The sequence below is a fragment of the Lichenostomus cassidix genome, chromosome 1 (genome assembly GCF_008360975.1).
Source record: "Lichenostomus cassidix isolate B80296 chromosome 1, HeHo_3.0, whole genome shotgun sequence".
NCBI classification, from domain to species: Eukaryota; Metazoa; Chordata; class Aves; order Passeriformes; family Meliphagidae; genus Lichenostomus; species Lichenostomus cassidix.
The window spans coordinates 34375400-34397621 of record NC_139479.1 but is presented as its reverse complement, the minus strand read 5'-3'; the positions used below and the strand labels follow the sequence as shown (position 1 = coordinate 34397621).

General features: G+C 40.9%; 1 protein-coding gene across 2 annotated transcripts in view; it reads right to left on the bottom strand.

Moving 5' to 3' along the window:
- Positions 1–11820, bottom strand: part of CD99 (CD99 molecule (Xg blood group)) — a 30770-nt gene extending 18950 nt beyond the window's left edge. Inside the window, exon 1 of one of the 2 annotated variants that reach the window (XM_085056403.1) lies at positions 11657–11820. In XM_085056403.1, coding sequence (XP_084912529.1) covers positions 11657–11717 — 61 coding nt within the window. In that variant the 5' untranslated portion in view covers positions 11718–11820. The remainder of the gene's footprint in view (positions 1–11656) is intronic. The other variant, XM_085056412.1, reaches the window with a different exon arrangement.
- Between the last annotated feature and the right edge of the window lie 10402 nt (positions 11821–22222).

The window sequence follows — 22222 nt, the reverse complement described above, 5'->3', positions numbered from 1 at the left end:
AGAAATACGGGTGCTTTTCAAAGTTTCACTGTGATTAATATTCAGTACCGTGGGTGTCAGTGACTAGTCAAACTGTGTTTTATTTAACATTTGAAAGCTACAAGAACCTGTGTAAAACCACATTTTGGATATCTCAATTTGGCTAGGATACCTCATGCACACAAATATTTACTCTTGCAATTCTGCACTTTGCATCCTAGTCCCCTCCTCAGTCAGCAAGGGCCTGTTGCAAATTTTCATATCCTCCTCCACAGATCAAAGCCACTATGCCAGCACCTCTCCCTCGTCCAGTGTCAAAGAACCTCATTACTTCTTGAGGATTTCTGCACTTACATCTAGCAATACCTTCAGCAGTTCCTGACAAGAAGCTTTCTGACAGACATCCATGAAGCCTCTTGGTCTGAAGTGTGTACTTCAAAACAGTGGCCACATCATAAGCAGTCAAACCTCTACATGCATTTCTTCAGCTCAGTACCTTGCCCAGTCTAGTGCAGAGAAAGCGAGAAGTGTTTTCATGTCAATTGCATGATGTCTTCAGTCACGACTCCAAGAGCTGCAGGCTTTTTCTGCTCATCCCAAATCAGTAAAACACTTGACACAGCAATAAAGTGTATAAGACGATAGGTTAAAGGCTTCCCTCCACACCAAATGTTCAGGAAATACCAGCATTTTGTCTGCATCCTCACACTCTGCATCTCTAGTGGCCTCTTGGATTGGGGCAGGGAGGAACGGCAGAAAGAGTAATCCCAGCATGGTGGGAGGCTCAGAGGAAAAAAGGATGTGTAGCAGCAAGGTTCAGGGGCCAAAAGATGAACTAGATGAAACATGGTAAAATTTTAGCACAAGAAATGAGGAAGTACTAAGAAACCAAAATTTGTGATCTGGCAGGCATTGGGTAATAATTGGCACAGGCATTGGGCCCAAAACCTCAAGTGTTAGAATGGTAAACAATCCTTACTCTGATTAAGGAAAAAAAGTTAAATTTTAATTTATGTTGAACAAATTAATGGAACTTGGATCTTCATTTATAAATTCCTTCTTTAAAATAAAATTATTTGAAATACACACTTGCAATGCATATGGAACCAGATCAACAATACTGTTATTCTTATAGCAGCACACTGAAACAAGGATTCACGGTAAGGAGAACTCTTAAGTCTGCTGATACTATTAAGCTGACAATTTCACAGCTTCTTTTACCTTCCTCACCAGAAGTCTTACCAATGCAATACAGTTTGTAGACTAATAGTAAAATCAAAATCTGTAATCTAACCAGAAACATTAACTGAACACTAACTGAACCGTAAAATTGACTTTGTTTTTCTAGACTCTTTTTATTCATTGTGGCTTTTTCAGTTATGGCTAAAAAGACTCTTTAGGCTCTTCAATCTGTGTATTTGAAATGAGTTACTACATCTTGTGCTAAAAGACAGCGGAAGACTTTAGGTTTTAAGGCAAGGATTTCCTGTGGGGAAGGCGTGGGTTGAGGAAACCAGACTCATTAAAGTATTTGCAATCATTTGAATCATACCAGTTAGCACAAATATATGGCAAACTAGAAACATAGCACAAGTTTTGTTTCTCATTTAAAAGAAGGTTGTAAGGGTTTGTTTGGTTTGTTTTTTTTAACTTCCTATCCTTCAGTACTTGAGGAAAAAGGCAAATCTTCCCTTTTGTACCAAGGGTATGTTCTCAGTAGTTTCAATGTGTTCACGACCTCAGAAAAACAGGTGGAATGTGTTCACAGTGGAACTGCAAGCATTTCCAGTTCAAGTACATCCTGTTAAGGTGCTACTGTTATATTTAGACAAAATCTTTAACAATAATTCTTTATTTCCACTCTAAGAATTAATTTCATCACCTTTGATTCAGTATCCCTTCCTAAAGCCAGATTAGGTTTTATGTACTGGTGTTACCACTTGCAGGCAGCCATTACACTTGCCAGACTTCGGTTTGCACTATAAATTCACTCATTTCAGAGAACACCACAGGAAAGCAACAGGAATGGATGCAGGACAGGTAAGAACTGCGAGATGAAGGAACTGTGCCAGGTTATAGGACTGGCAATGGAGCCAGTGACAAAGGTACAGTGGCAATACCCAAAGGACAGTAGAAGGAACAGTCTAGGGCAGGGAAGAGGAAGGAGGAGAGACAGACAGGGAGAAGTATAGATGCAGAGGTGTTGTCAGCTCATTACAGCCACAAGCTTCAGAATCACAAGTCTTGCCAGAAATTTTGGGAAAAAAGGTCAACATCTCTGCCTAGTATATACAGGAAAGAGCTGACCTTTATAGAAGGCCAAATTAGAAAAAAGGAGAGCTGAAAGTATCCGTGAGAATGGTGGAGAAGAATATTGTAAATCAGATTGCAAACTTGCTGGCTAAGACAAGCAAAAATGGCTCGGATGTGAAGAAGGCATGTCTATAACCATTTGCAGCATTTGTGGGGGGAGAGAGCAGAGAAAAGATGGTGAAGTAACTAACGAATTTGGGATCCAGTCACAAGATGCCTGGCATCCAGGATGGACTGAGAAACACAGAGATAGGGAGGAAGGCATTTCTGGCATTGAAGAGGAAAAATACAGACAGGTATGGATAGCTGGAGGGGAGGGAAGAATGAGTACATTGAAAGATAATGATATAAAATGTAGAAAAGGCATCCTTATCTAAAAGCTTTCTGCATAGGCTTTCTCAAAAGACTCCCCCAAAGTTCACCCTGAAACTACTTGTTTCTAAATTTAACAAGGATTTGTGGGACTCCAGAGCTGTCTGGTTTGTCCAACAATAGCATCAGCTCTAACACTGTATACTATCCAACACATTTGCCTCACTTACTTTTTATTCACCACATGTCACTTCTAATACCACTACTATTACCACCAGCTCCTTTGCACTTCACATAGGTTCAATCTTTTCATCCAAATCACAGGGAACAAACAAGTGGTGGTAAAATAGAAGTCTAAACACTCTAACTCTACTTTTCCCAGACACAGAAGATTTAGAGTACAGTATTTTTGTGTCAGTTATAAAAACAGTAATTCCAGCAATATTGCTTGGATTTGCTTTCCTAGAAATATCAGTTTGAAACTTTTTCACTTTATGTTTTCCTCAGAATACTGGATTTATTTACTAACAGAAAACATACAAGCAACATTTTTCTGTGGTTAAGCAAAAAGGCATACAAAGACAGTTTTATAATTAAAATCAGATTTTTACCAATTAAATTCATGGGTATTTAATCAAAAAGAACTCCTATTTCATGGACAGATTAATTTGTATACTTAGTTATAACTTTTAACTGAAGAAAGAACAACTGCTATCCTAAAAAAACAAGGTTTGATTTTGCCATGATTAAAACTCTGGCTCAGAGTAAAATGAGCTTTACACACATCAAGAAATGGATACCATTTCCTGTGAAAAATTTGGAAGCAAGAAGGGATCCAGTGGGAGTTTTACAGGATGCAAGCTATGAGATAAGTAGAGTAGAATTAACATCTGCATCTAACTAACAGTTGACCCAGCCAAGAGGCCTTCCTGTTACAAGTACTGTTAAAGATGCCATTTCTTAGATTTTTACAGTATATGGACCCTTCACAAATTACTGAAATCTGCACAAAGTAAACTGAATGCATTTGTTATGCAGCCAATGTGCTGTGTGATCAGACCTGACTTAAAACATAAATGTTTTTCAAAATATTTTATTTCCCAAAACATGTTTGAATGACTCCTTCATCTGACATGTCAACTGTGTATTCTAAAGGAACTGTTCTATATGTATAAAAACTGTTCAATACTTAGAAAAACTATTGTAAACAGGCCTTACGCCATGAAGAAATAAGTTCTTGGACTTTCACAGGAATTTGCCTTATGACTTTTTAGAATTCTTTGTAAAAAAAAAATAAAATCTTCTGGATCTTATTATTCTGGCCTTCACAGCCACATGAAATGCAAAGACTAAACCAGTTTAAAAGGCATTTGTGGTAAGTTTCACTGCATTTATTTTTGTTTTTAACTGATGAAAACTGTACCTGTGAAAGGAGCAACAAATTTTCTGCAGCAAGCTAGGAAATCCTTCCGAGACTAGGATTTACATACATATTGAGAAACAACCTTTTTAAAATGAAAAAGCAAGCCAGAACTACCTCGTATGATACCAAGTAACCATCCAAACACTAGCTTTTGCAATATTTGTCCTGAGTCTGCAGAAAAGCTGTCTCTGTGCTGTTGCTGCCTCTATATGTGTCTTGGTTTGAAAGACAAGTGTCTGTTAAGGAAGGTGGGAACCTCCTTTAGAATAGAGAAATATGATCCCCCTTCCCTCCGAGTTATTATAACTTTGAAATCAAGGGGATTTCAGGCAAAGATATAGGAAAAGGAATAACAGTTCTTTACAAGTATTTGTAACAAGGCAAACAAGCAATAGCAGCAGCAGCAAAAACAAACAAACCAGAAACTGGCTGGCAGCTCACTCTGCGCTGGGGTGTTGGGTCACAGTGCAGCACAAAACCCCGAGCAGTACAACTGCGGGGGCTGAGTGGGGAATCTCCGCTGGATAGCTCACCAACCATGGCTAATCCCGGGGTCAGGCTCTGGTACATGCCAGGGTCCCCCTGGTCCCAAGTCACCAGCACAGCACGCACTGGCTCTGAGCTCCCAAAACAGCAGAGAGGCAGAGAAAGGAGCCAGTGAGCCCAGCCACAGTGCCGAAGAAAAAAAAAAAAAAACCAACAAAAAGAAACAGGTGAAAAGCACGTGTTACAGTATCTCTGGTGCCTGGCTAGTTGAATAGACGGTGTAGCCAGAAAAAAGGTGGAGCTCCCCTTCTCTGCCCCCACCAGCTCTCGCAGGAAAGCCAGCCCTGGCTCCCACCTATGGTGAGATTCTTGAGCCAGGGTGGGAGAGGGGGGTGACCGTCCCAGACACGAAACAGAAAGAACAAAAAAACAAAGATGAGATGGGATAAAAAGATATCCCCAAGACAGACCCTTACTGAGTTACCTCAGCAATGTTGCAGGCACTCAGCTGTTCTTACCTTAGCTATGCAAATAACCCGAAAGAGGTACTGAACTGATTAAGGGGACATGGGTGAGATTTGAAAAGTAATTAGCAACTGATTCCCTAGAAAAACAAGGAGAGGGATATGCTCAAAATGCATTTACCTTATGACCATGCTGATCAGCCTGTCCAGAAGCACACTGGAGAGTGGCAGAGAACAGCAAAAGTCAGAGCTCTGAATTACGTAGCTGCTGCATTAGTAGCTGGGGTTCCAGGCACACTACAGCTCTTATAGAAGGAGCCAAAAAATATACCTGGTATGTTTCAACTGGTGTTGTAAAAGCATTCTTTTCAATCCTTCTTCCTGAAGAAACAAGACCCCAACCACCTTCACCTAGAATGGTGTGCAACATATTTGGAACTAGCTGTTACAACGGGTGGAAACACAGCCCTGCCTTCTTCTATGGCATCATCCACAAAGGCAACATCTCGGGAAATTTTTTCCATTGTATTGATGATATACTGATTAAAGGAAAAACCTTCAAAACAGTACTAAGAAATAGGCACGAGGTAATCTTTCTCTTTCCCTAACCTGAATTGATTAATCTGAAGCCAGCAAATCAACACGAAGAAGGCTGAACTCTTCCAACTATAACTCGTTGTATGCTGGGGTGTTTTATATGCTGAAGCAGCTGCCATGAATTTGCAGAAGTAATGGCCTTTGTTCACCTTAGAACATGCTTCAGAGCCCCAGTGGCCCTGAGAACACATATACACAGCCTCCCGAGTGATCACTAATGCAGTGCAGAAAAGACTCAATGACTGGAGTCATGTTAACCAGCAGCAGGGAGAAAAACCACTTTCAGCATCAGAAGAATGGAAAGTAATACAACAGCTACTCAGAGAAACATCTACTTGAACACATTGTGTTAATAAGAATATCTGAAACTCAAAGGCAGTTTGAGAAACATAGTAACCAGGCTGACCAGTTAGCCCGACTTGCCAGTAGAGGCTTATGGTGTGGGCACAAAGTAAAGGTATTTTTAGCCAGGTAGGTCCATGAAACTTCTGCTCATATACTGGGGCAGAAAACATGTCTTAGATTTGTATCAGGAAGCCATACTGCAAGCAATCAGGCAGTGCGAGAGCAGTGGAATAACAGGACATGCATGAAAAGTATGGATGATGAAACAGCACATGTGATGGGAGAAGGGGAAGTTTGAAGAAGCCTGGCAAGTATATCAGCCCCTTTTATCTTCACAGCACCAGCAGGAGTTGTGTCCATGCAGCAGCAAAGTCAAACAGCGGTTGCTAGAAGCTTTTCTACTTGGAAAGATAATGTAGGCAGCACCCTAGGTGGTACAAACGTATGTGTGTGCTGGCATGATGGAGTGCAGCCTTGGCTAGTCTCAGATAGCAGTAATCATTTCAAAACCACAACTGTTGAACAATGAGGGGAAGATTGTGGAGAGTGGGTTTATCATATTTCTTCTAATCCCCTGGCATTTGGAAAGGTAGAACTGCACAATGTCTCACTTGAAACTGCATTCCAGGAAGAGGGAATCTCAACTCTATGAAGCTGTGGGGGAGCTAGATAACACAAATGCAGGAACCCATCATAGCAGCCCTGCAGAAAGGCATTTATCCCAACTGAAAGTGGGTGACAAAGTACCAGACAGCCCCTGGGACACCAGAGCAGAGACAAGGTTGTTTCTATCCTCCTGCAGCAATTGAAATCCCTAAGGAAAAAGTCCTTATCACTTGAGGACTAGGAATTGCCATTTTTCAATGCCCTTTGAAAAAATTATAAAGAAGTTAGATATGTGCTGTTATATAATGTAAATAATCTTAATCTACTCCATAAACTATGCCATGTATTTTGGAGACACAAGATGTAGGTACCTGAAGACAAGATTTATGTCCAAACAACTCCTACATACATGCTGCTCAAGAATTGTTACATGGATGCTCCATCCCTGGAAGTATTCAAGGCCAGGTTGGATGGGGCTTTGAGCAACCTGGTCTAGTGTGAGGTGTCCAGGCACATGGCAGGGGATTAGAACTACCTGATCTTTCAGGTCCCTTTCAACCCAAAGCATCCTGTGATTCTATTCTATGGTTCAATGAAAGTACAGGACATGAACCTGGCAGGGCTTCAGCAGCAGGCTGCCCTGTTTGGGTAGGGCCATGCACTGCTCTGTGCCACTTACAATCATGTCACGCTGGCACTGACACTGCAGGTGCACATCAAACCTTCAGCTGGCCATGGGAGCACAGAATACTCCTGCCCGAGCACACATAAAGAGTCAGCCAGCAGGGACAGGAGACACAAGAGGACATGGTCTGAGGGACTCACAGAGGGAGACTGCAGAGGGAACATATGGCTGTAGATGTGCTCTGGGCAGTAGAGGTTCCAGGCAAACAAGAGACATCCTGGAGGTACTGTGGCAAAGGGATGGACTGTGGCTGTGAACCTCTCAGACCAGGGCCACCCACATGAGAGCAATGACAGCCCTGAGGGACCATAAGTGACCCTCATAGGGGGTGGGACACTGAATAGCAAAGAGGAGCAGAGGAAAATCAGCATGAAGGAGCAGCAAAAAGAAGCCATTAGGCTCATTACAACCTTCTTGGTCTGCATGTCATCCCAGCAAAGGGGAAGACAGGCTGAGCACAACCTGCAGTAAAAACCAGGAAGGCTGATACAGGAGCGGGTAGAGTTGTTTGGCTTAAAATTAAAGTAAGAAAGAGGGAGGGCCTTTGGAGTTTGATGGATCAACCTTTTTTCTCTCAATTCCCAACCCCATGATTGGGATTGGGAATTGCATTCATTGACAGTAAGCTAATTTAAGTAAAAGTTCATGAGATGAGACTGTTTTGCTGATAACATTATCTCAAAGCATTTTACCAGACTCCAAAGATCAGGTTCCTTTGCCAGAGCACATAAAAGCAGTTTTCAAAAGGCTAGAAGAGAGAGGAACACCCCTAGCAAAATTATCCTAACCAACCACTGCTATTCTTATCGCATTTTACAAACACAGCTGCCACCTGATGAAACACAAGGTGATTGCAGTGAGAAGTTCAAGACAGCAAGAGTTAATGTAGGGCTCTTTCTCAAGCACAGGCGACTCAATCATATGAACCAGAGTAACATCAGGAAAATATTGAAATTGGTCTTGGCTGGATGGCAGTAGGCTGAGTCACAGTTAACTCTTGCCAAGTTAAATCACTGTAACAACGGAAAGCTTTAGGATTATTGCAGTGACATCATTTTGATATAACAGCGCAGTGGCCATTTTAAATAACACCACATTAAAAATTATTAGCCATTTCACACTAAAGAAAATAGAAAGATGGAGGAACATGTGCTGCACTTTTAAAGTTCATGCCGCCTTGTATGCACTCTAGCACTGCTATTAAAATCAACTGAAAGCTGTGTGGTGGTTTGTTGGCTTATTTTTGGTTTTGTTTGGATTTTTTAAATCAGATTTAAAAGGCAAACAACTCCAGAGCCAACAAAGCAAAGCTCAGTCTCCAGGAGTCCCTGCAGCACCTCCCTGTCCCAGCTGAAAGCTCCATCTACTGGACTACAGACAGGATCATTTCCCTACCTTTCATCCAGCTAGTTATTTCTCTCAACACTGACTTGCCTCAGCAAGAAGTCAGGAGCACAAGTGTTTCCTCCCCTGTGCTCAGAGCCCTCTAATTAGAGCAGTCTTAGGAAGAAGGGATCTCCAACTGCAATCCACCCCAGGCTACTGATCTTACAACATGGGTACCTCATTTCCCAGCCTGTATTTTAAACACCTCCAGGTGTTCTTTCAACAACTGTGTTTCCATCAACAAGCTCTATTCAATTCTTGCATCAGACACTTAAACCACATATCCCAGAGTCCAAACTTCAGATTCTCAGTAAGCAGACAGCTTTTAATGCCTTGATCAGTAGGTAAGGGAGACTTTTGTCTCCCTTTTAATGCCTACAGTAGGTAAGGGAGACTTTTGAGCTTCGTGTCTGAACACAGCAGTTTTTTGCTGCTCATCATACACAGAATCACACAGAATCATTTAGATTGGTTTAGACCTCTAAGGTCATCAAGTCCACATATGGAGTATAATGTGTGGCTTTTTTTATTTTTTTAAATTCTTCTTCTGCTTTGGTCTTCATACACATTGTACAGAAGTAATATAGCCTAATGCTATTTTTTTTTTTTGTATTGTATTTTGAAAACCACAGATTTGACACTGGGCTAACTAGATGATTTTGCAGGTATAAGATGGCTGAGCTGGTCTCACACCTCACAGCTAGCCACAGCAGGAAGCCTCCTGCTCTCTCCTCGCCTGTCCCCACCTCATTTCCACTCTCCCATGAGCTCCCTGCCACTCCCTTGAGCTGGCAGGAACACCCATCAAACACTCCGCAGAGCAAACTCAATACACCAGATTATTCATTTGCTGATTTATCAAGCTGAATCATCTCAGTGCAGTCCTCCATGGCACGAGACCAAACAAAGGAAGAAGAGAAAAAGGAAAACCCCTCTCCTCAGCAGGAGCAAGCTGTCAGACTGCCTATAGAAACTGGTGATATAAAAACCTACATTCAACCTTCCTGTGGATACAGCCCCAATAGTTTCTAAATTTCAGTTTTGCCAGACTGTCAGAGTTCACACTTGGCTCACGAGACAACACTTGAATACCAGCTCTGAGGTTCAAACCCTAAGCTCTCTCTCTCTCCAAGCAAGCTCAAATAACACAATTCACCCTTGCTTACTAATACATTCAAATCCTTCTGATATGCTGGATATTGATTTAACATTAACAACTTTCCTGTGCCTGAAATGGATGATCCCAGAAGAAGTTATCAGTCAGGACTACAGATTTTTCTGCTTGAATCATAAAAGCAGGCAGTCCCAGTGAAACCAGTCACCTCCACACAGTCTCACCTGAACTGGTAAAGTAAGATCCTTAACTTTCTATAGCAGTTCTGCAGACAGACTATAGACAGCCCACCAACAGTGAAATTAAGTTTCTCAAAAGCATGTAATTCAGGTTTTGCCTTTGTCAGTTAAGACTGCACCAGCACAGATCTGAAATTCCCCTGGAGGGCCCCACCCTCTCCAGGCTGACATTCTCAGCAGTTCTCAAATTCTTACACTTTTTGTTTAAGGAAAAAGTGTCCAAACTAATTATAACCTATCTACTCAGTTTGCATTATTGACATTAACCAGTGCCCATACAAATTAACTAGCTTTCTAAAAGAAGTCTGTTTTAAATGTTCATTTTACTCAGCATTCAAAACAAAACCCCTTGAGGCAGTTGTTGTGCACCTTCCCTCCAGTAAAGCAGAATTCAGACAGACTCTTTTCACTTCCACACTTTTTGGGAAAAAATTTAGGAAGACTGTTTCTCAGTGACCCCAAAAACTTCCATGTGTTAAGAGCATCACAGCAAAGAGCTTGCTGTCCATGACCATAAGGACTGCTTGCAGAAGTAGTGGAGGAAGTCTTCCACACAAGTAATAAGATGATAAATGTAAGCAACCTGAATCGTCTGTCAGTTTTAAAGGTGGTTATGGTAAAATTGTACTATTTTTCGAAGAGCTCAGCTTTGCTAACCTACAAGTCAAGACCACAATAGGGCCACAGCAGAACTGAATTCAAGCAGGCTTGCTGTCAAACTGCTTATCTGGCATGCTGCATGCACTATCTATAGCTTCCAAGAACATGTAGTTTTCCTTCTCTTTTACAGCGAAGAGGTAGATATTTAAGATTTTATGTGTTGTTTTCACAGAGTACCTGAAAGAATATACCGAGGCACAGCAGCAAGTATGCTTATTAACATTGTAAAAGAAGATATTTCTTAGAAACAAGTCATATAAATGGAAAATGACAGTTTGGACTGCAGATTCCAGTTCAGCAGTTTCTCTGCCTGGAAAAAAAAACTTGGCATTGGGGATTTACTTCCCCCATCCCGAAATGCTCCCTTTTACCAAATACCAACGTGCTATTACATACAAACTTTTTTGATCACGGCTCAGGAAAATCGTCCCTGATACTTACTGAAGCAACGAGAAGGTTCTCAGAAAACATACCAGTGTGTTTTAGCCTGCGGTTTTGCCATAATAATTATTTTTAACGGCTGTCGTGTGAGGGCAGACTTTCTGGTGAGTAACTATCCGATGGCCCGGGACTGCGGGAACGCTGGTTTCTTTCCTAAAATGGAAGCCGCGCTCCAGCCGAGCTCCCCGCGACCCGAAACCCCTCCGAGTCTCCTTCGAGGACCCCCTGCAGCCAAGGGCCCTGCTGGGGACTGGACCACATGTTCACCGCAGATGGTAAACCGGTCAGAGTTTCCAGCGCGGAAGATAGGCAGAAAGCTCAGGAATACTTTTCCAGTGAGTTAAATGAAAAAAAAAAAAAAAAAAAAAAAAAAAAAAAAAAAAAACAAAAAGGTCTGGAGGGAGATAGCGTCGTTTCCCTGCTCTGGATAGACGCAGCCAGCCGGGACCCGCCCGGCTCCCTCCCGGGACCGCTCGGCCGACCCGCAGTGCAGCCCGGCTCCGTGCGGAGCGGCAGCGCTCGGCCCCCGCCCCAGGGGCTCCGCGCGGGGGAGCGCTCCCTCCCGAGCCGCGGCACGGCCGCTCCGCGCCTCCCGCCCCTCCTCACCTCTGACCGAGACCAGCACGGCGAGGAGCGCCGGCAAGAGAAGGAGCCTCCAGCGCCGCATGGCTGCCGCCCCACAAACACACAAACACACACGCTGCCCGCAGCCGCTCCCGGCACCGCCGCAGCTGCTCCAGCGGGGCAAGAGCGGCACCTCCCCGGGGCTGGGACACCGCCCTGCGAGCTCCGCCGCCGCGCCCGGGGCCCCTCCTTCCAGCCGCCGGGCTGGGACGGCCCCGAGCCCTGCCGGGATAAGGCCGGCAGCTGGGTTTTCACTGCGGGTCGAGAAGGCGAACCAGCGGGGTTTCGTGGTGCTGCTCAGCCCTGACCGCTGCCGTCCAGCCTGCCTGCGAACCCAGCGGGGCTCTAAAAACAGGCTGTGGGGCTTAAACTCTGGCCACAGGTTTTAAAAGCAGAGGTGGATGCTCAGGTACTCGGGCTTTGCTGCCCTCTCTTAACTCAGGCATTGCCTTTCATTGCTTTTCTTCAGGACGTTACCCAAAACTGAACACATCAGAACCCCTAATAATCCTGCTCACGGCAGGCTTGCTTTTTCTTTAGTCAGAAAGAGGAAAACAGTTTTGAGTTTTGTGTTTGCAAGCAATGCCACACTGACCCACGTAAACCTGTGCTACCACAGTGCTGTGTGAAGATGAATATTAATGATCCTGTTTTCCTATAATTCCCTTTCCAATGGCCATTTTGTACTGTGTATTGAATGCCTTCATTTGAGGACTGGTCTGTCCAAGTGTCGTAGCAGTAGCCTGAAGTGCTGCTGCAGGTCATGGTCAGAACATGTTGACACTTGTGCTGAGCTCTGCTTGGGAGCATATATGACAAATACACTTCCCCCAAATCCTGGTTTTTCACTTGCCAGGAATGCACTGGTTATTGACTGGATAATAAATAGTACAATGACACACAGAGTATGATTTAGAAGGTCGCTGGTGATGTGCAGCTGACTTGGATTCAGTGGTCACAGGCCTTTACTTTCCTCAGAGAGATCCATACCTGTTATTTAACATTTGCAGGACCTTGCCAGCTGGAAAAGTGAAATGTCATAAATTTAGTGATTCACTGTCACTGTCATAAACTGGTGTGCTTCTTTTTTATCTTTGACAGTGCCTAGTAAGGTCATTTTTAGATTTACCCTGAGGCATAAAAGAGTTTAACAGTAGTAATAAGAACACTTAAAATTATACGGTGTTTTAAATTAAAGATAAGCTTCTCCATTAAAATATCTGAGTTTTGCAGGAGTAGTATTGAAGTCATTACGTTGTGGTTAGCAGCTCCCTTTTTTGCCAGACTGCAGGCCTAGAAGATAAGATTGAATACATGCACATACATTGTGTAATCCATCCATATAGATCTAATGCTATGTGCACATACACAGGAAATTATTGGTGTTGCTCAAAGGATGTCCTTTAACAGAGTGTTTATGATTGTTGTTATGAATCACCTAAGAAGCTGGTCCCTTGCCAAAAAGAACAAGAATTGGTACTCCTCAGATGCACACTTCTTTAATCACATCATGCCAAAACACACCTCCCTCCCAAAAACTGCAGAGCTAACAGAGAAAACCTAGCTATCTCACTGAAATTACCATGTCAGATCAGGGCCCTGTAGCTTCCGGTTGTTAAAATTACTCTTCATCAAAAGTTGCCATCTTCAGACAAAGTAAAAGCAACTTCCTGTTAGAACAAATATGAAATAACTGTGCTTTGTACTGGAGCTTGTGTTTTCCACTTGGTTCAATCCTTGAGGCAGGGGCACAACTAGCAGGCACTAGCGACTTTCTGCCTAATACATTTTTCAGCTTTAGGAATATCTGGTGATTTTTTTTCAGTCTTACTAATATTGTGATCTGAAAATTTCACTGACAGTTTGTGAAAATGAGGTTCCTTATTTGTTGCTACCAGCTCTTCTGGACTTTTATTCAGAAAAAAATTATTTTATGGACTTTTATTTGGAAAAAAAAACAGGCTTTGTTGTTTCACATGTAAAGCCAACTCATCCATTAAAATCAAAATCATTTAGTAATAAGGCTGATTATCTGATTGTGTAAGTAATAGTCATGATCTGAGACCCACTTTTTCCAATAGCCCCTGTCTTTGTCTTGCCCAGACTGCAGTGGTTGTCCTAGCAGGTCTGTCTCCCACTCTGTCTCTGTCCTGCCCATAGACTGTACCAGGAAGCCTTGCAGACAGCTTGGGCATTTGCTTGATTTGAAGATGCCTCAGAAGGAGAAAAGGTTACCTTATGGCTTATTTCTAAAGAACAGGAACTTTAAAAGAAGTGCATGGTTTGTGGTTTGACCTGAAGAAAAATGTGACTTATACAGCATCACAATGAAGGCTGGAAGTTGTAAACCCAGGTGAAACTGTTCAAACTTGAAAAAATCAGTGGTGTGCACAGCTGAAGAGTTATCTCTGAGCTATGAAGGTAAGTGCTCTTTCTTCTCAATTTCCTCCAATTCCTCTTCTGAAATAAGATCCTTGTAACATTTTACTGCCTCACCCTAACTTTTTCCCCTTTTACTTTTGAGTTTTCAACAGAAAATGTTTGCCGGAAACATCATAGCTCTCCATATGTCCAAAAAAGCAAAGGAAAGACAGATAGATTTTTACTTACTAAAACCAAGATCTTCATGGAGCAGTATAAAACCTTACTGTTCTGTCCCCCAAGGACACCTTTAGAAAGCAGAGGGACACAGAAACTTCCAGTGGATGGTGAAGCAGATGGACAAAGAGAGCACTAACGGGAAGAGAAAGGAGATATGTGGGATGGGCAAGCTATTCTTTGATACACACTTGCATTTGGTTACTGCTACAAAGTTGGTATGAGTACAAAAATAACCCTGGAAAGTACATTGCCTTTTTCACTTTTACAATTCACCAGAATTTGGCAATATCCTGTAATGACTATATCTCAGGTGCAATGTTTCTGAGGCTAAGAACACACATCCAAGGAATGTGTGCGGGTTTGTTGATGCTGTGGCTTATTCTAACAGTATGTATTGGAAGAATATTTGCCTGAAGTCTTTTGCCCAAAGATGCTAAACTTGATCCCTCTGTGAATGTATTCTTCTCCCCAAACCCTGAATTTTTACTTTATCTTACCTTCATCAATGGGCAATGAGCAGTGTAGTTCAGGGCCCCATTCAGGATTTTGATGGTTTACTCTGCAACTTTTGTACAGTTTTGCTACAACAGGCAAAAGTCCTTCATGAAGATGTTTAAGCCATAAATTGTAACATTTCAGTCTCCAACAGTATCTCATGTTTTTTACTCATTTGGAAATCAAACTGAAAGGTATTTCTGGTTTCTCTCATGACACCTACCTAAGCATGAGGTCTGATCTTTAGGTTTCTTCTTGCTCTGAGGATATAAATATTTACATTTCTATGCATTTTTAACTAAAAGTCAAACGTTTATTTTTTCCCAATGTTTTCATCATGAGCTGTGAGAAAGGGGCTAGTTCCACCAGCAAAGTTTCCAGTAATATTTTATCTGCAAGTGAAGTTTTAGGACCCCACTGATATGATATAGTCAGTCAATACAATCTTGATTTTCTTAAAAAGCATTAAGTGTAAAGACCATGTTAAAAACATAGTTAAACCCTATTTGGTCTTTAGTCACAAATTATAAAAACTGCATCAGGTTTGTTTGTTTTTTGTTTGGTTAGCTTTTTGAGGTTTTTGTAAAAAGTGACAGTAGTATTTCCAATTCTAAGGATATATTCATAATAAGCATGAGTCCAAAGAGGCTCCAGAATCTCTGCCAGCTCCTCTCTCCATGCTATTTTCTGATGCTCTCTGCCTTATAGCACAGGAGAGACATTAAGATACTGCAGCCTAAGTGTTTCTTCCCAAAGAAGCAAACTAGCTGCTTGATAACAAATACTGCATCAGAAAGTTTCTTCAGGTGATCCTGAACAACTTCTGCAAAGGCCAATTACCTGGTCTTTGCCACCCTCAGCTTTTCCTGCAGTAAATGTCCTCCTTTTGTAGGGACTACTTGTCCCCTCCAGTAGCAGCAATTTTTGCGGTGTGCTTATATGACTTTCAGCACTGACTTTCATAGTATGGAATCAAGGTCTATGGCAACTGAGAGCCCATTTCCTCTAAAGCTCAGCCCATTTCTACTACTCTAGAGATTTCTCCTACTGTAAATATCAGCTGCGTATTCTTTCCTTTTCAGATGCTCCCCATATATTCTTGCACTTTGTTTTGTTGGTTTTTAACTTTCAGTAACTATCCAAATACATTTCTATGTCCAAAGTATATTACACTTTTTTTTCCATTACAGCTCACAAAAATAAATATGATTTTATAGATCATTTTTCTGCATACTGATCTCCATTTGAAGAGACATTAAGCAAAAAATTGTTTATAAAGTAACTGTTATTTTATATCATAGATGCCATCAAATATTAGTTCCGTAAGAGAAAATGCAGTTTATTGATTAATGAAATAACTTATAACTCATATAAGGATTTTTTAGCAATATTGTATTTTATCAGAAGCAGAGAGATATTGTTTTTCATGCACAACTCCTTTCAAAAAAATAAATTCTGTAGCAACAGCCCTTAACGTGTTTTTTCTTTAACCCCTGCTTTGTTAGACTACAGTGTCTTCACTGAATTCTAACAAGTTAAGCTTTTTGCTGTCTAGAGAGACATTTATGGCAGTTTTTCTTCATACTGGTATGAGCTAGAAATATCTAGTCTAGTGTAAATGCTGAAAGAAGTCTGGTTGTAGCAGTATATGGTATGGACCTCTACAAAGGCTTATAAGTTACAGTGAAAAGTTTGGGTTTTTTTGGTTTTTTTTGGTTTTTTTAATGAAGCCTTTTAAGGCAAGTTATGGTATAAATTTTTCCAAGGGAAGTAAAGTTGGTCTTTTGCTGATATGAGCTCTTGATTCCTCTAATAATATTTCAATTTTATGCTAATTGTATAAACTTGTCTTTTTATTTACCTGCTGAGATTCAGGTTTCATGATTCACTACGTATCTTTTGAAACCCATTTCTTCTATCTCTGCATTTTACCATGGAACTTGGTTTTGAATATTTTAAGTCACTTCTATTTCAATGTAAATATTTGGCTTACTGAAAAGAAAATCTGGAATACCTTTCCTCTCTTTTTGGCAAAGTGACATTTTTAGTAATGAAATGTTTGTTCCTTTTGAAAAACCTCTGATGTCCAATTTTTTCCTTTCTTTTTGTTTTAAGAACAAAATAATTAAATTTTAAGATGATAACTTTATGCTGGTTTTGTATGTTATTTCTCCTGATGCTAAGTTCTGCTTGTTTCTGCTCTTTAGAGAGAAAAGAAAGAAAAGAAAACCAACTGAAGCAGATCTTAAACAGGTGCCACATTCAGTTTATACCATTTGATTAAATGCATCCTTCCATGTGTAAATAAATGGGATTTTGGCACTCCTATGTAAGGGGTGTTTTATTCTATAAAACAGGAACATGTGAGTATATGTTTTAGTTGTTCAGGTACTGTTGCCATTTGCTGTATTATCTAAACATTTCCTATTTACAAATTTTGTTCCTATTTGCATTTTCTCCTCAAAGGAAAAGTAGCTCACTGTCATAAACTGTTATATTCAGAAGAAGTAAAACACAGTTGGAATGCCTTCATATTCAGTAGCAGAGCAACATTTGTGGTATTCCCAATACTGACATTGTCTAGACAGTAAAAAAAAAAGGGAAATGGTTCTTTTATTCTTGAAAAATCTTCCTTTCAAGCTCAGGTCCGCATGTCTCATTGTTTCAGAATCAAGTTTCCTAAAACATCTTTCCTGTAAGGATGGAAGGAAGCAGTCATACATGTCACTGCCTGTGTTCCACTTCTTCTCTTTGCCTCAGGGATGCAGCACAATGTAACCAGGGCTTGTTAGGCCTTTCTTTCCTGCATGGCCTCTGATCCATTCAGCTGGAGCTTCCTGCAGTGAGGGCCAAAAGGCCACCTGCACCAGGGACATAAACTGGACCAGTTGCCTTTGAGGGGCTGTTAGGTTGATATCAGACTGCATGAACTCTAAGATGACCAGGATTTAGGAACTTTCAATGAGATAATCCCAATTACATGCTGTGCTGATGGCTCAGGTTAGAAAAAACTGATTTAGAACAGGGAAGAAAGTTAAGGTTTAATGAAAACTAATTATTCTTCCATTGTTTGTTGTCTTCTGTATCTCCACCTCTATTATGGAGGATGGGTTATGTGATTGCTTAGTTTCGTAAACACAGTGAGGGTGTAGCTGGATTCTTGAAAGAGGTCAGCAGATCTGACAAACGTGGCAAGAATTTAGCAGCCATTTGTGAAGGCATTTTGTTCATCATGACTTTTGTATACACACGCAAGATGTGTCATATCATGGCAAAATCTTTTGAGCTCCACTGATAAAAAATCTCTGTATTTGTTGCTTAGATCACCTTCATTAAGATGCTGTGGCAAATGCTGTTGGCAACTTTAGCCATCTACAGCCTGACAGGAATAAACTATTTTAGTCCTGTGTTGCAGCTGCTCCAGTATGTTATGATGTTGCCCTTAGCATTAAAGGGGTTATAGGAAAGAGGGGGAGGAACTCTTTTATCAGGGAGTGTAGTGAGAGGACAAGGGGAAGTCCAGGGGAACCTGGTCTAGCAGGAGAAGTCCCTGCCCATGGCAAGGGGTTGGAACCGGATGATCTTTAATATCCGTTCCAATCTAAACCATTCTGTGATTGAAGCTTATAAATTTATGCTTCAAGCCCTAGAATAGTTTGAAAGACAGTGATCTCTGTCATTGCATAGCCTGGCTATGGACTCAGTGACCAGAAGAAGCTCAAGTCATGCATGTGTTGGGAAAGATGCTCAATTTGGTGCCTGTTCATGAAGACAGGAGGACACTGTTCTAGAAAAGACATAGTTATAAAAATGACTGCAAAATCATGGCTGTTAGAAACTTGCAGTGCTTTAAATATGGGAATACCCACAATCTATCTTATCTCACACATGAGAGAACTAAACACATGGTTAGTCATGTGCATGGTCTGAGGAACAAATAAATCCAAATGGTCAAATATCTCCCTAATGGGATGGGTGCTTCAAAAGATGGCTAGGAAGCCATCATTCTTATTTCCCTTTGAAAACTTTAAAAGTCTTCTTTAAACAGTTATTTCCAGCATTGGAGTGGATTTCCTGCTTTAGGATCTTTCTTGTGGTTTATCTCATCATCTGTCTAGGAGCAGATGACAGTCTGTGTCTTTGTGCTTGATGATGCCAATTAGCCAACTCATGGGGTCCCCTCCTCAGCCCAGAGAGCTTTGTTTTGGATCATGACACAGAAGTGAATGGCTATTCTTGTGCACTTTGTTAGTGAAAAAAGCTGATTTCCTGAGTTTGGCTCCCAGAGGATGGCTCTTAGTATCCTTTCCTTTGCAGTCTGTACCACAGTGGTGGAGAGAAGGGTGTAATGATAGGGAAGTCTAGATATTTGTCTGGATGGAGAAAGTGGAAAATTGAGGAGTTGCTGATATTGATATTATGGTCCAGCTGAGAAGAAATCAAAAGCAGTTCAAATTATTACATGATTCAATGTGCAAGTAACAATAATATATTTCACAAATTATTCAGTTGATTCATATTTGGACCTTTTTTTTAAACTAGTGATTTAAATTTAGTTGAGGCTTAAGAGTAACACTGTAAATTGCGGGTTTTTTTCCATACTACAGAGGGCAATAGTTTTTCCTCCTATTCTCTACTAATTATTTGCTTCCTTTTCAATTCTGCCTTTCTCTCTTTGTATGTAAAATATATATATATAGATATATATATATATATAATAGAGAGGAACTTAGCCTAAATAATTCATTTTCTCTTTTATTTTTCCCTTAAAGGATATCTTATGAATAAAAATATGCATACTTATATGTGGTTTTGTTGCTAATGCTGGGATATGGGGAGGCAGATCTACACTATTATTCTGGTTGAGAACATCCACAACTGTATTTTTACAATATTTTCTTCTTATTATCTAAAGAAAAAAAGAAAGTGCAGCTTTCTAAAGTAAAATTATAATGCTCTCGACTGTCTAAATTTTACTACATTGCAAAATCAAGAAGAAAAAGAAGATAAATGCAAGGCAAAATGACAAAATGGTATGTATGTGAAATACAAACCACACAGCTGGAACACCCCCTTTTCCTGCCTATGTAATTTAGGAAAAGCCGCTAAGTCAAACAATACAGCATTTTCCATATGAACACATAGAATCTGAGTTCATAAAACATGCTAGCATAACTGTTCCTGCCTTGGAAACACTGGCTGTGAATAACTTCTCCGCAGAACTTAAGTGTGGAAAGCAAGCGTCACTTGAGAAAAATAGCTCATGCATTTGTCATTCCCACATCCATTTTTCTGACTCATTTATTTTTACACTGCTGTATTCCTAAGTGCTCACAGTGCTATCAGAAAGCTTAAACAAATGGCAGCAAATCCTCTTGCCTTTTTTTCCTGGGAATAGAGTGGGGAATTGGACTGAGGTCTTGCTGGTCCTGATAGAGACAGATTTTCACTTATGAGGCCTGTTATTACCTGGTTCAAAAATCTCAGTTATTACTCTTAGCCTTTCTTATCATTGCTTTACCTTCTTTTCCCCATATACTGATCCATTTTGTTGCCTCGTCTCCTACTTCTGCATCTGGCTAATTGGAAAAGTCAATTAAACTTGCCCTTGCTGTCAGCAGAAAGCACTAGACAGGAGCCAGCAAAGGAATTCTCCACAGCTTTAATGTTAAGCACCCCCAGCTATGTCTGGTGCTATGAAGTCAGAGAGCAGAGAGAGACTCAACAGACCCTTCCCCTGCAGCCTTCTAATGTAAAATCTGAAGCTGTGTGCTTGCCAAGATTTGAAAGGAGCTAAAACTACTCAGTGGTATCAGATGTGTAGGAAGGATCAAAAGCACAAATGTGTATTGATGAGGTCTTGCATTGCTACTGACTGTGTTGCATCTCATTTCTTGTCAAACCCTAAAGATTAGGATGGTTTGTTATCCTTCAGTCTGCACTGTATTGAGTGCAGTGACAGACTTCAGGACTTCAAAACCAGCTAAGAAAGTGGAATACATCAGTTCATCATATCTTATATCTCAGAAGGGCAGTAAAGTTTATGGATCTGTAAAGGGCATTTCTACCATAACTATATATTTTATTATAGATGGTCCCCAGTTCTAGTTAACATCTGCTGATATATGTGCCAGGGAGAACCTTTTTAAAGGTACAAAATACAGCAGAAGTCTATAATTACTTTCTTCCTGCTCGTTAGTAAGAACTAATTGTGTGTTCACATCTGTGCTTTGTGTGCCAAATATATATTTTTACCACCTCAGCCCTTCCCTCCATATGCATCCTGTTAGCATGTGTTCCTATAGGATACTAGCATGTGATGGGACACTGGGGACAGCTGTCGCCTGTGGTTTAGATGAACAACTCAGAAAGGTAGAGAAAGGTGCCCTTAGCCTCTCTCTGTAAATATTCTGTGAGGCAATGTGATTATGTGAAATAAGCTGTCCTTTTACAATTAAAGTAGTCCTGTCCTACAGAGCTCCACTACCTTTATATTAGAGTACAGAATGTACAAAACTATTTTTGTTTTGTGTAAATGTTCAAAAGAGGACTTTCCACATTTTGAGCATAGACAGTGACTGTTTAGTGATGCAAATAGGGAGATTGCAAATTGAGATTTCTATTCCTACTTCTGGTTTGTGATCTTGAAACACCAGAATCTCTTCCTCTAATTTCTTTCCATAGCTCTACAAGTGTACTGACACCCTTGAAATGTCCAAAATTTAGCTATGATGTTTTTAACAAGATAAAATGTGCCTGGTGCAATCCTTGGATACAGCCAATGCAGATGCACTGGATGACGTGAAAAAGCCACAGGTAGCAGAAACATAATTTCTGTCTTCCTGGATACAGAACCAGGAAGGATACTTTTCAGCCTGCACAGCTGAAATTAGCACAGCTGAAAAACTGACCAAAGCTTTATTGCAACATCTTTGCAGTGGTTGTGTGGGCAGGAGCATGTGGCACACTGGGCCTCAGCTGTGTTACATTCTGGTGCTGGGGGCATTTGGCATCGCAAAACTGATGCCACCAGAAAAAGCAGATGTTTACTATGTTTTGTTTCTCTGGCATAGCAACAACAACCCGTTGATTGCCAGAGGCTTAACTTTGTACAAAGGTCTCCTTCCTGCTCTGCCAGCCACTCTCTACAATAGCTTCCTGGCCCACTTCTGTTTCTGAAGACAGCACTGAGAAGGAGGTAGAAGAATCACTTCTTTACTGTCTTGCACACAGCTGAAAATGTTTTGAAACACCTTCAGATTTTCAGCATTTTTCTCTGCTGCATTAACTCTACTCACTGGCCTTAGTGTTCAAATCCTAAAACTGGCTAATGAGAAGGGAAATCAAGCTTTGCTTATCTATTTGTCTTATGGTAATGAATTTTCTGCTTCAGAAGTAAGGCTGGGCAGGAGAAGATGCATTAAGAGGGTGAAGCAATGGACAAACATGCAT